This window comes from Coturnix japonica, chromosome 1, assembly GCF_054131305.1.
Source record: "Coturnix japonica strain WE chromosome 1, WE-NBRP24, whole genome shotgun sequence".
Classification (NCBI taxonomy): domain Eukaryota; kingdom Metazoa; phylum Chordata; class Aves; order Galliformes; family Phasianidae; genus Coturnix; species Coturnix japonica.
In genome coordinates, this window is record NC_140663.1 from 83,816,712 (window position 1) to 83,830,689 (window position 13,978).

Genomic DNA, 13,978 nt, shown 5'->3' on the forward strand with positions numbered 1-13,978 from the left:
TGTTTCACATTTACTCAAGCAACCTGTGAGCTCGACTTTGCTAGGTTTCCTTGTGTCAGAGGTAAGTTCTCTAAATTTTAAAACATCCAATAGACATTAGCTTATTCAACATATGGGCAGCTTAGTACAATTAAGCTACAACTGCAAGTACTGCAGAGAAAAAACACCGTAAGAACTAAGGCTGTAGAAGTAGGCTTATGAACAAATATAAAATACATTAAAAAGAAAGACTTTTGGTGGACAAGAAATAGTGTCTAACAGTAATATTTGAAGGCTGCTTTAAACCAATGAGAGAAATTAATACTTCAAAATTGCCCAAGAGAACACAGCTAAGAATACAGGCTAAAACCTTCCTCCTTTCCCATCTCTTACCTAAGTCCATTATCAGAGAAATCTCCCTCATGCTGCATATCCTATTATAGGAAGTAAAATGCTTTTTATGCATTTTAAACAAGGCTGGGGCAACTGAGACAGGTCTAAGAGCTTTCCATCCATCTCAAATAGTCTATGAAATAAAGAAGAACTAGACATACAGTACACTTCCCACTAACGCAGCCTACACATCACATCTGTCAACTGTCCACTGAACAGTTAAGGCCAAAGTCATAATCAATATTTCAGGGCAGTGATTGACCTAAAATTAATACAGCTAACCCTTGTGGTTACAGTGACTGACTTAAGCCAATGCAAAAGGAGTTTACGATCAAAAAGAGCATTCCCCTCCAATCCTGCCACAGAGTTCCAGCACTAACGCAGTCAGGGTGGAAGTTAGATTGGTTATCCAGATGTGCTACTAAAATTTAATTGCTACTCTTCATGTGGTTAATTTGTAGCCAGATTAGGAAACTGAGTCCAATTACCCTACGGACACAGTCTCCAGAGCTGACAAAAGGAATCAACAGAGCAGATAGCAGACAGTGGCAGGGGAGGAACGTCCATCTGAGTGGTAATACAGTCTTAAGAGAAGATTACAATGAGTGGAAACACTTAGTGAAATACCACTGATAAAATGGATACTGTTGTTAACATTTCAATTTCTTATATACAATGGCCATTGGTAATTAAGAAGAAACGTATGTAGAAAAATTATTCTTAAGTTGCAGTCCAACAATGCTTGCACACTTTGACCAACCTCACTATGTTCTGCTTTGGCAGCAAGGCATATAGCCTTGCTTTCCAACTGGAAAAAAAAGAGGGGAAAAAAAAAAAGTTCTAAGCACAGTTAACATATCCCTTCCCCTGAAACGAGAAGTTGCATGCACACATCCTGAGACAAGGATGAAGGTAAAGAATGACACATCACCAAAATTAATGATTTAATGAAGTACTGGAAGATATTAGCTACTACAATGATGGAGGTGGAATAAATACTACAAAAAGACAACTACAGGCTACATAAATTCCACCACAGTCCTATTAGCATAGCTACTATGAAATCTAATAGCTACTGTTTCTATTTATGAAAACAGACCTCCATGGACATTGGTAGCAAAGGAGCTGAAGGAACCTTGATGCAAGTGTTTTGTTACTCATATTTTCATGAAGTTTGTGTTTACCTGAGGTAAATACAAGTTTGGGAAATTAATTACATGAGTATTAGCTATTTTCCTCCTTTGTTCCATGCCTTCTTGATATAATAATTCCTGAATAAAAGTGACAACAACAGTAACACCGGACTTTCATGACTTAAGTCTCCAAATGACACCATTTACTGCGGCTCACCTACTTAACACTGCAGCCCAAATAAGGCAGGAGGGGTAGAACTGCTAAGCATTTTTTATTGCTGTTATATTATAAAAACAGTTTTGTCAAGAGAAAACGCAGATACAAGCATGGGCTACTATCTGGAATATTTCCAAAGCAACAACCTAAACGCAAATTCCCTAGCCAGAATACTTAGTCATGAGTTGGCTAAATAAAATACCTGAAGTGAAGACCTGATTGGTGCCTGATACTTAAGCATTCTCTCTCTTTTGTAGTATGCAAGAAGTATATTTAAAATGCCAGTAAAAGACACACTTGTGAGAATGAATCTGCTGTACAAAGAAGGTGTAGCACGTGCAATTGCCACAGAGCGCAGAGCAGAACTTTCTTTTCCAGTGGTCTTTTTCAACACAGATTCTTGATTCTTACCAGTGAGGTTGGGCAAGGGAAAATTGCTTTGATGGGCGAGCTGCTGGTTCCACCACTGCTGGGTGGGTTGATCCTTTTCTCCTTCTGGCGCCGGTTACAGAACCAAACGCGGATCACCTCCTTCTCCATGTTTAGCTGGTCAGCTATCATGGTGATCTCCTCCGAGGTAGGCTTTTGGTTCTGAGAAAAGGAAACAAGTACTTGAAAAGTGAGAAACTACCTTCATACGCTTTACATTATAGACTCTCCTTCACTAGGCAGAAATCTGGATAGGCTATTTATACACAGAATCTGCTCAGTGGCACTTTCTCTAGAGACAGATCATAATAGATACTTTTGCCCTACATTTTCCAAGTGACAGGAGAATTTCTACCAATGGCAAGCTACATTCCTTAAAGATGGGTGATGAAGACAAAGCCCACATGAGTCTTTATGAGAGAAAGGATCTGACTTGTATAAGTTTATCCTTCTAAGAACTCTGGCTATTGATTGGAAAGCTTTCTTTTAACATCACCAGTTAATGAACAGAACAGCTGCATAAAGGTAGTTAAGAACTGAATGTTATGTATGTTGAGACTGTTACCCGTTTACCCATACTCAGAAAAGGTAATTCTGTTTTAATTTTTTTTGGTGTGCACAACATCAAGCTTTGAGCTACTGTTCAGCACCTTGGATTGCAAAAATCACTGAGTCAAGGAACTGTAAGAACCAATGAGATTTTGGTGGGGTGGTTGTATGCATGGGTTTTTTGCTGTTTTTTTTTTTAATTAAAATAGACACTGATCATGTACTCCTTGGAACAGTCCTTGAATTTACCTCCATTAGTACAAGCAACTTCCTAAATAGTACGGTAATGGTTTCATTCTAGCAGGTGCATCATTAAACAAAAGTTTCTTTGTTTCTTTATAGGTTGACCTGAACAACAGTATCACTGACCTCCAGGAAACTCTTCTCTAAGGCCACACGTATGTTGGTCTCTATGCTGGTGCGTTTCTTCCTCCTACGGTTCACGCCTTCGATTCCTTGCCCTGGAGAATTCAGGGCACTTGGGCTGGAGAGAGTTGAATCAGATGAGAGGTTTTCTGTAAAAAAAAAATAGATTAATTAACACAAATAAAGAGATTTTATCTGAATGCAGTGCAACTTATAATGTAAGTGTTCTTCCCCTGTGCAAGGCATGCTAAAATCCACTTAAAATCTACGAGTTAAGCCCAGGAGGGTGCTGTCTTTGCTCCTGTATTCTACCAGAGTACCCCTTTTATTTTACCCATACAAAGTTTCTTTTTCCCATATCTCATTCCAAACCACACTATCAGACTGCAACTACAGTTTAAGGAAAAAACGCAGCAGTTGATATACACACCCCACAGCAATAAGCCACAAACTATGAAAAAATCTGAGCGATCTGAAATTTCTTTTACCTATTCTGCAGCACAGTACAGGAAGAAGAAGCTCCCAGCCTTCACAGCATTAAGCCTCTTTTCTCTGGAGATCCTAGCAGATAGTCTGTGCTATGCAGCTCTGCTAGAAAGCCTACACATCTAGGCTTTATATAAGGAGAGTTTCCCTCTCCTTAGCTTTAGAAGGTCTCCAGTTGTCAACTGCCAATCCTATCCTTTCTGGCCCCACAGAATAGCAAAGAGAAGATGCACTTTTAACCTACTCTGCACAAGGAAGTGCAAACCAACCAACAGGTTCCAGAACTAAGCTCAAGCAAAATGACCAATTATGGTTGAGTAACTCTGAAGACCCTTTTCTGCACTGGGGTTTATGCCTGATAAGTAGATGACATAGTTCATAATGCTTAACACCACTCTCATAGGCTCAAATGGGCAAGCACATTCACTACAATATTTTCTAGATTATATTATTATTTTTTTCAGTAACTACCCAAAAATCTGCTGGATCCCTTCACCATCCTGAAAATCCCACAGAACAAAGCAAGTTCTGTAACAGTGAATTCTAGCACTCCAATGTAACATAATGTAATGGATCATTGATATGCTTCTGCTGCCTGCTTTTACCCAAAAATAGCTGAATGACCTTTATAGTCACCCGAATCTTTCTTTCAAAGATTTTCAAGAAATTGAATGAGAGCCAAAGACTATGGTTCCAAGCTTTCAGGCTGCATAGGAACCCAGCACCGTTAACAGTCTTTAGCTTCATTTTACAAATCCAAGTATTTCTTCCGGTTAGCAGGAAAAACAAAGTATGACATATTCCCTCATGTCAGCTTTTAGGGGATTTCTGCCCTGATAACTACAGCAGTCAGTGTGAAGTTCTTCATGTTTTCTACCATAGATACAGATTATCTAAGGTTGCACCTCTCAAGCACAACAGAATGACATTTCCTTGTTCCAATGAAGAAAAAAAAATTCTACACTGAATCCAGTTAATTACAAAATTTCAGGGAATACTGCAGGTAAAAGCATAAAGCTCTCTTCATCTTGATACCAGTAGGAAGGCACAAGTCATCTGTGCCATTGGTTTAGCAGATCCATCAGTTTTACACTACATACAACCATACACTCAAAAGAAAAAAAGCTGACAGCACTAACATTATCTATCCTGACACCTAGCACCACCATCCAAACTCCATTTTCTGGAGCTTTTTGTTTTCTTTTTCTCTTTCTTTTTGTTTTCGCTATAACACTGGCATCATGAGTAACTTTCTCCCTAGGAAAAAAATCATTCTGGAAAGAAAAGAAAAAAAAAAAAACCCTAACAAATAACTCTTCCTATGGAGAGAAAGAGAGTGCTCATAAGGACTCTTGGAGTGAGATGAAAAGAATGCACACAGGGGATGTGGGAGGAGATGAATGCAATAAGCTCTGCTTACTGAAACAACAAAGCATGCAACTCTCTCTTATTACACATCTGAAAAAGAAAGCTAGAGGAGGATTAGAAGTTATATGCATTAACATACATGAAGGAGGAAAACCATGACACACGTTACATCTCACCCCATGCAATTATTCAGCTGACTGTAGAACAAAATTCTAGAAGTTCAAAGGGGAGCTATTTCAGACATATGTGGGCACACAAACAGGGAAGAAGGGGCACTTATTTCTACACCCTTTTTTGTCCCATGAACACAAGATCGATGGCTTCATAAAACCATAAGGGCACCAACGAAGCATTTTTTCCGAAGTTTTTCAGAATCCTACTGATTTTGGTAGGCTGGTGAAGAAATACACAGACTCATTCACCTGCATCATTGAGCCACTTTTCCAGAAGCGGCTTTAACTTGCACATGTTCTTAAAGCTGAGGTTCAAGGCTTCAAAGCGAGAGATGGTAGTTTGGCTGAAGTCATTTCCATAGAGTTTGCCCATAGCGAGCCCAACATCACCCTGGACAAAGAAAGAGAAAAAAGGGATTCACTAACATAGGTACTTCCAAAGCAAGGAATCCTGTCGACATCCTTGAGTATTTAGTGACTCCTATACTGCACAGAATTCAGTTTCACAGAAAGTTGCTCAGCACTAAAGATTCACGCTAAAGCAAATAAAGACAAAGAAATGTCATGTTTTCAAACTTCACTTGGTCAATTTAACTGTGTAAGTCTTTCCAGGAAATCCCTCATGCTTTTTCTTCTTAGCATTATCATTACTCAGAACATTCCACTGCATATTAACTTGCAATTTTTCTCATAGTTCTTTAAAAAATAAAAAAAAAAAAATAAAAAAAAAAGAAAGAAAAAAAAAGGGAAAGGCCAAACTCTCTCTGGGAGCAGATTTAAGTCTGTGTATATTTCATATCAATGAAGAAAAACTTCAAGTTAGCAGAAATACAGTGAATTTATGTCCTCAAATTAGCAGAAAAACACTCTTGAAGAGATGAATGAGGCTTGTCTACAAATTGAAGTCACATTTAAATAAATGGAGAAATACTCATAGCTGAACTTGTAGTATCTTCTGATGTTCAAATCAAACTTCTCCCCATAGATGGGCATTTCAAAGCAGGCAAGAAGCTCAATCATTTCAAATAATGATTAACGGTAGTCTTCACTACCAATACCCATCTGCCAAAAGCTAGCCATGAGATTAACAGACAGATGATCACCTCTTTAAGCGTTATTGCTTTTCAAAACTCAGTTTTAGCTAGCTTTCAGACATTCTGCTCCAGTATACGTATGCAGCCACCACGTACTGCATGCTTTGAAAGTCTCATTTAAAAAAGATAAAGTCCCATTCTTGATCACAGTCATTATAAACAGCATGCTTTGGAGTTTTGTTTCACAGCATGAAGGCCTTGTCTTTTCAGAGAATGTAACTGTTTCTTACTATGTGCTATAAAATTAGATTAATTTAGATATCTTTTTATTTATTTAACACAAAAGGTGATAGATAAAAAGCCTGGAAGAAAAGACTGAAGAGCTTGAGCACAGTTAGTGGAGTTTAATTGCGATTGAGTTAGTTGGATGGCACGTAAAGCTTGCTCGCCTTCCTTTACATCAGATCCACAACAACAGCTTGACACAAATAAACCAACAGCATGCAGAGTGGTCACATCCAAGCAAGGTAGAAAGCCTTTGGTAAGTAAATTGTGCAGGCTGCATGAAGAAAACAAACTCCTTTGAAGAGGAACAGAACAATTGGTTTGTAAGCCCTTCAAACAGGAAAGGAAAACTGAGGAAATCTCAACTCATATCCCAGGATTCTGTGCATTTCAAAACTCACAAATCATTCCAAGAGAAGTAACCTGGATGCTCTAGTGAGTTTATGAAGAAAACCTGGCTATGTCAACCATTTTAACCATAAGCTGGTCTATGTCTTGGAAGAGAGATTTATGAAATCTGCTCCAGTGCCCAACCAAATTTAATTCTGATATCTGTGTTGTTCTTACTGATACTTACTGCATGATTAAAATGAATAGTTAAACATTTCTTTGTCAGCAGTTTTCAATACCAAAAAGGTGGCAGGGCAGCACTGCTGATGTAGGCAAAGGAATTTACAAATAGGAGCAAGAATTTCTTATTCTGGGATGGGCTACTGAAAGTTTGGATGGAACAGAGGATGAATGACATGTCTCATCTATGTTGTAGACTGAATGACACTCCAGTAATTAAATAAGACTGATTATAAGGTACCTCACTATTGTGTGTGCTTGTCTGTAGACAGTGATAGGACAATGGGGAATGGTTTTAAACTACAGGAGGGGAAATTTAGATTAGATGTCAGGGGACTGAGAGAGTAGTGAGGTGCTAGAAGAGGTCACCCAAAGAAGCTGGGAATGCCCCATCTCCAGAGGTGTTCGTAAGGACAGGCTGAATGGGGCCCTGGGCAATATGATCTGGGCTGGCAACTCTGACTGCAGCAGCAGAGTTGAAACTCTCTGATCTTTGAAGTCCCTTCCAACCCAAGCCCTTTTATGATTCTATGAAGTTCAGATGGGCTAGAGGAGGTAATATCCTCTACAGAGTCTAAAATGTTTGTTCACATAGCTTTGATCTGTCCTGAGCAATTAGCCCCACAACTGCAATAAGACTAAGATGCAATACTTTCACTGTAACTCTGCATGTCAGAGACAGAGCCACTTTTAAGAAAAACAGTTAGACAACAGTATATAAACACATCTACTATGGACTCTTTTGGGGAGGACACTGCTGAAATTCAGTGTCTTTTATATTACTGAGAAAATAGAATATAGCAAGTGATCCATTTGCTACACAAACAATCTTTGAAAAACAGAGGTGGGTTGGGTTTTAAAAAACTTTCAGTGTGACTGGAAATAAATTTATTATATCCTTTAAAAGGCAGTCTGCTTATCCAACTATAGGAAACTGAAGTAACAGGGATCTCCAATTACACAATTAAATAGACATTTTTAGAATATAATAAATATATACATACGCACTTAATGCAGGACAGGAATGATCAAATGCAATTTTATTGCTTGTTCTGTTTGCTATTTTTAAGCTAAAAAGCAAATACTAAAATGCAAGCTGTGATCGTTTTTCCTGACCACAGAAAATTTGTAACAGAGTCAAAATAATAAGGGTTAATCCATAGCTTAAAAAGTCTCAGTTGAGCCTTTATAATCATTTGACAGTAGGACAGACTAAACATAATAGCTAAAGATCTACATAAACCTCCTCAATCGGGCTGTAGGGAAGCTATTGTGTTTTACTCTATTCTGTTCTGCTTTATTCCAGTTTTTATGTGTGTCTACTACTGTTACATTTCTGTACCTCCCTCTAGTGGAAAGAAGGAAGAGAAGGAGGCACACATGCCAGCAAAATGCACTTAATTTTACTAGGAACATTCTGTTCTTCGGTTATAATTAAGACACTGCCAGGAACTTTCATTATGAACCCTGATTTTTCAAACATTTAAAGCTCTGCCAGAAAAATAAATCTGACTTCAGCACATAGTTTCAGCTAGAGTAGGTTTACTTATTCCAAGGGTGGACAAATCACATATTCTGGACTGACTGCTCTGAGCTCAGACTTTTAAATACCTACTTGGATTTTTGTTTGCTATTTCTTCTGGCAAAACACGTCTGTGCTTAACATGGGCTCCTGACAAAATGAATTGTTTACCTGGACAGATTATTTTAATTCTGTAGTAAAATATTTCATTTTTATACTGATACAAAAGGGCTCTTGCACCCAAGTGGTATTTCCCTTCAACAGAATAATGAAACGTATTGTACTTCTAATTGTACTCCTCATTCAACCATTTTCACTACATTTGAGATGACTTTTCTTCAGCTCTATTGGTATTCCTGAGCTTTTAAACAAAACAAAATAAACCACAATTCCAGTTCATCTCTGCAAGGAGAGAACTTCAAAGGTGACAGTCCTTTCAGGTTTTGTTTAGGAACCTCAGCAAAAGCATTAAATACAGAAATCATTGATGTTTAATAGCAAAATACGCTTGAGAGATAAAAACCCTTTGACAACCAAAGCAACTCCACAGTAGTGACATACTTTTTTTTTTAAACACACAGAGCAGTTAATTGTGCTGTAGGATTTTTTTTTGGAACTTTGTACTTCTGAAGGCAGCTTTAAAGTGCTTTGTCCCATTCATTTTAAATCCTACAGAATGGATAGTGCACATGCAATGACATCTGGAGCTGGTAAATGCATGTACCTGCTGGGAAAATGGCTATGCTTTAAAACCAACAGGGATGTAAGATGGATGTATGGCTTTTTCTGTTATTTCTTAGAAATCTCCTACATAAAGGCCAGAGCATAACCCTATTTAAGAAGGTACTCCTAGGAAAAGGTGGAATTGCAGTCTCCCTCCAGACTTGAAAGATGAGACCTCAGATTCCACACTGGTAGGCACTAAGGTACGCAGTCTCACCTGAGTGAATCCAAGTTTGATCCGTCTTTGTTTGAAAGTCTTGGCAAACTGCTCAAGCTCCTCAAGGTCACTGGGCTCCTCCAAGCTGGGAGTGTCTATTCGCTTTGGTGTTGACTGGCTCTGTGGAAGTGGCTGAATGGGGGTCGCTGCTATTGTGCGTGTTGGGGTTGCTGGCTATTAGGATAGAGGGCAAGGAAAACATGAAAATCAGACTTCAAAGAATAACCAGCAAAAAATAACATTAGAAAAAGTACGAGAGGTTTCTGTGAGAAAGATCAATGAATTTGACATTTCCATCAATCTGAAAGTTCTTTACATTTATCTACATTCTTCTCAAGAACAAGCAAACACAACTCAGAAAACTGTATTAATATGACAGTCTTTTAAAGGCTTTGACAGAACCCATTAAAGAAACCTACGAGATGTTCAGTGCAGCAGATAACCAACAACTTTCATGTGCTACAGAAGCCACTCAAAGAAGGGCTGAACACTCCTACTTGTTCCAGTTCTATTGGCTATAGACAGCTTGGTATTCATTCAATTTTAAACTGAGTTTACTACTTGTATGAAGGGGCAGACTGTCAGCAGCCTAAAAGTCTTGAACTCTCCTGTATAATCCTGGAACAGTGAGCACCTAAAAGGACAGCATACAAAGCAAGTTTCCTCTAATGCCATCTCTTGTGAGCGACTCAACAATCTGAGTAAGGAAAAAAATACATTGCTCTCTAACCCTTCTGTTCATACTTTCAACAGTAAGTGTAACAGTACTGACAACGTAAGAAATTAAGTAAAGGCAACTTGCAAATATATATATATATATGTATACATATATATATAATTCCTTTTAGATCTTATTTTACTTCTGCATAAAAGGCAAATCTTCCAGAAAGTCAGCAAAAGGCTCACTCCTCCTGAATATCAACATACTAGATACAGCAGTAAGAATATGTTTAAAAAAAAAAAAAAGAAAAGAAAAGAAAAAAGCATGATATCAACATGTGAACAAAATACATTAAAATGTGGTATTGCAGTTTAGGTTTTAGGTGCAGCAAAACCACTGTAAACATATTTTGGGCACAAACCTCTGACTTCTCACATGCAATAGATAACCTGAGATGCAGAGACAAATCTTTTACTCAAATTATATTCAGTTCAGCTGATTAACTTTTATATCCTACATCCAGCTCTGGAACTACAGGCTCCTTCAGCACAATTCATTCTCAAGTCTATGCAACACAACAGTAGCTTGCAAACATCCAGAAATGGCTGTTCTAAAATAAATGCTCCATACATAGCTGAGTCTTTACATAGCTGTTGTTTTTCTCCTGGCTTAGTGCAGTAGTATTGTGCAATGCATAGCAGATGGTAGAGGAAGGTCAGCATCGATAATTCCATTACTTGAAAAATAATATGATCATGTATGATCTTTCTAGGATTGCAGACGTATGTGCCCCATTATTTTTAAATTTATGCTAAACATAGTGAATAATTACTTCAATGGTTTTACTGACTTCATCTCCTTCGTGTAATTTACTTTTTCTTAGTGGCTTTGATACTTCTTTTTAAAATCCAAGTATAATCTTTAGTGAGGAGTCATGCTGCTAACTGAAGTATGAGCTATAGAGGTGAGACGAATTTCATTTTCTGCATGGCACATGAGAAGTACTATAGGTGGTATAATAGAAAATGTAGTTCTCTAAGACTCTGATAGACAACAGGCATCTTATTACAGACTAAAAATTTCTCACGTGTAACCAAGGCAAGAAGATACTGTATGATATTATACAGTATTTTAGAAACAGCATGCAATCATGTCACTAAACTGCACAGAAAAACACAGAGAGAAGCAAAATTAAATTTGCAGGCACGTGCAATCTTAGAATTGGTTTTCTTACTGTCTGAGAGCTTAATCATAGAGCTTTAATATTTTAACATATATCTAACAGAATATTTTAATGCATTTCTGACGCTTTCACAGAAGGTAACTAATAAGGCTGGCAGTGACTTGACAATAACAGTGAAGCAACTCAGCTAGAATAGAGGCAGATTACTACTGCAATCTCTAAAAGAGATACCAGTCTGTAATCCTCTTTTTGAGCAGCCCACACCTTGCTCCTCTGAATTTCACAAACATATAGATTTTCCAAGAGAACCCTACAAGAAATCAAATGCTCACCTAGTCCCATTAAATCAGAATGCCAAACATGAAAACTTTCAGCAAAAAATAAAAACTAAGCATTTGGAAAAAAAATATATACAGCACATTCGAGTGAAAAGTTAAAAAACTGAAGTTACGGGTAGTTCTGTTCTAAACTGAATTTAACCAGAAAGACAAATTCAATACTATCAGTCTATTTATACCTGTAGTAGAGCTGTACTTGCTTCTGTAACTGAGATACAGTTTACTCTCTTGCAACAATTCAAATCCCCCCAGAAACCCATATACAATAGAAATAAGGCTGACCTGCGAGGCAAGGGTGATGCTTGGCTGAGACTGCAGGAGGTTGGCTTGGCTTTGCTGAGGTAGTTGCGTTAAGAGATTCTGCGCTTGCAGGAGACCTGGAAAGAGAAAAGGGTAGTTTGGGTTTACCTACAGAACAATGACTACAACATGGAATGAGGTGAAACAAGGCTCTTGCCAAATAATGAAAGTTACAAGAAATCTGAGATGCAAGCCATTATTTTATCCCTGCAGAGATACCTCCAGACTTTGGACTTTACAGGCTAAAATCTCCTTGTATTTTTTTGTAGTACACATGCTGACCTAAAGGTAAGACAAAGAAACTACACTACTCCCCCCGTAGAATCAATTGTAGTAACTCAGGTTCTCCAAGTTTTGTGTGAAGGAAGCATTTATTGCCCCTTTCAACTTACAGACATCAAAGGTAAACTTCCTGTAACCAACAGCTGATTGAGAGTCAAGGATCCATGTAGAAGTAAAAAGGACTAAACACTAACCAAACATATCAAATGCACTCCTTGACCATTCCTCTTCCTCTCCATGCTACCCCATGTAAGCTGAATAACAAGAAGGCAACTTTATGTGTCAAACTTAAGCAAATCACACCAGACGACAAAACAACCCCAGGTGACAACCTTCTCTGGGTCAAAATATAGAAGGAATCTTTTGCAAAAATAACAAGACACTGAACACTTTATACTTTGAACAACTAGATCAAGCATTAAGCAGAATACATGAAGCCTCCAACTGTTACGAAATGAAAATATTAAAGAACAATTGAGATTGATGCAACCAAGGTACACAAAATGCTATCACTCTAAAAATAAATTCTCTTACAGTCCACTACCTGTGTGGCCTATCAAATATTTCCAGAAATTGAGAAATTGCCCTGCATCTATGTAATTTAACCAGAAGCTATCTGAAATTTTCTGCATTACAACCTCTGAAATATGTTTTTAAAGAGTAAGAACGTAGACAAAGATAGATTTACAGTAAATCAGTTTCCCCGATCTTACTGTGAATAATACCACTGATATTCTATGTAACTTCTGACTATGCCTATTAACTTTCCCTATAATGATTTTAGGCTCTGACTAATTAAATCTACATTTACCAAGCATTTTCAATACCTAAAATCAGGAGGTGAATGAGAGATGACACAGCAACAGCACACAGATGCTACAGGGCCACTCAGAGGACAGAACACCAAGCAGAACATAAATTGTGCTCAATTTGAGTTTGATATAATCTGTCCAGGCTAATAAGCTGGCACCACTCATGACCAGCTACCTTTCAGCGGAAAACAGATAAGGGACACGTGAACTAGGACTTGATAAATAGCGAGTGAGAAACTAAATGTTTGTGAGGGCCATAGGAGATGCAAAAACTATCCTGGGACTACCTAAGTAGACAGGAAAAAATGCACCTTTAGTGAGGGATGCTAAACTACAGAATAATTGTTTTCTGACACTGATTTTAATGTTATAAAAATTGTAAGAGAATTTTCCTTATACTAAATAATAGCAAAGCACAACTTTGCAGATTCGCTTTGTATTACATAATGAATGTCTCAGCTGTAGTTATGAAAAATCATGGTGAGGGAATGGGTCAGTTTGAGAAATGCCAGGACTGCTAACTACTAGCACATATACAATGCTTATTCCAAGGTGAATATTTGTCTACTTGAAAGATTATTTCAGCTCCTTGAATCTAATTACTAACTAGAGAACAGTTACCTCTAACTGAAGAACTTTTGACTTCAACTAACAACTTTAAACAGAAAGGGCCAAGGCATCACAATGATGATACAGGGTGGCTGACCAACAAGGAGACAAAAAAAAACCGTATCTAACAGCGACCACATGTGATTGCTAATCTACCTGCTAACACCACTGATCACACATTACTGACTTGTGACTATAATTAGAGTACTTACAATTGTCTTTTTGTGATTGTAAGGGAAACTGTTGATCACAGCCTGAACCTCTGATTAATCATCTGAGGCAAGTGACGAGTCAGCTGTGGGTGCACAGGTGAAGGTAATTCAGCTGTGCTCCCGGAAGGGGTGGAGCT

At 37.9% G+C, this 13,978-nt stretch overlaps 1 protein-coding gene across 34 annotated transcripts in view; it reads right to left on the bottom strand.

Moving 5' to 3' along the window:
* POU2F1 (POU class 2 homeobox 1) overlaps positions 1 to 13,978 on the bottom strand; it is a 116,734-nt gene that overhangs the window by 16,509 nt on the left and 86,247 nt on the right. For all 34 annotated transcript variants that reach the window (XM_032448265.2, XM_032448263.2, XM_085526816.1 and 31 more), the window contains 5 exons: positions 11,909 to 12,003; positions 9,445 to 9,618; positions 5,343 to 5,484; positions 3,070 to 3,215; positions 2,134 to 2,313 (listed from right to left, as the gene is read on the bottom strand). In XM_032448265.2, the coding sequence (XP_032304156.1) occupies positions 2,134 to 2,313; positions 3,070 to 3,215; positions 5,343 to 5,484; positions 9,445 to 9,618; positions 11,909 to 12,003 (737 nt within the window). The remainder of the gene's footprint in view (positions 1 to 2,133; positions 2,314 to 3,069; positions 3,216 to 5,342; positions 5,485 to 9,444; positions 9,619 to 11,908; positions 12,004 to 13,978) is intronic.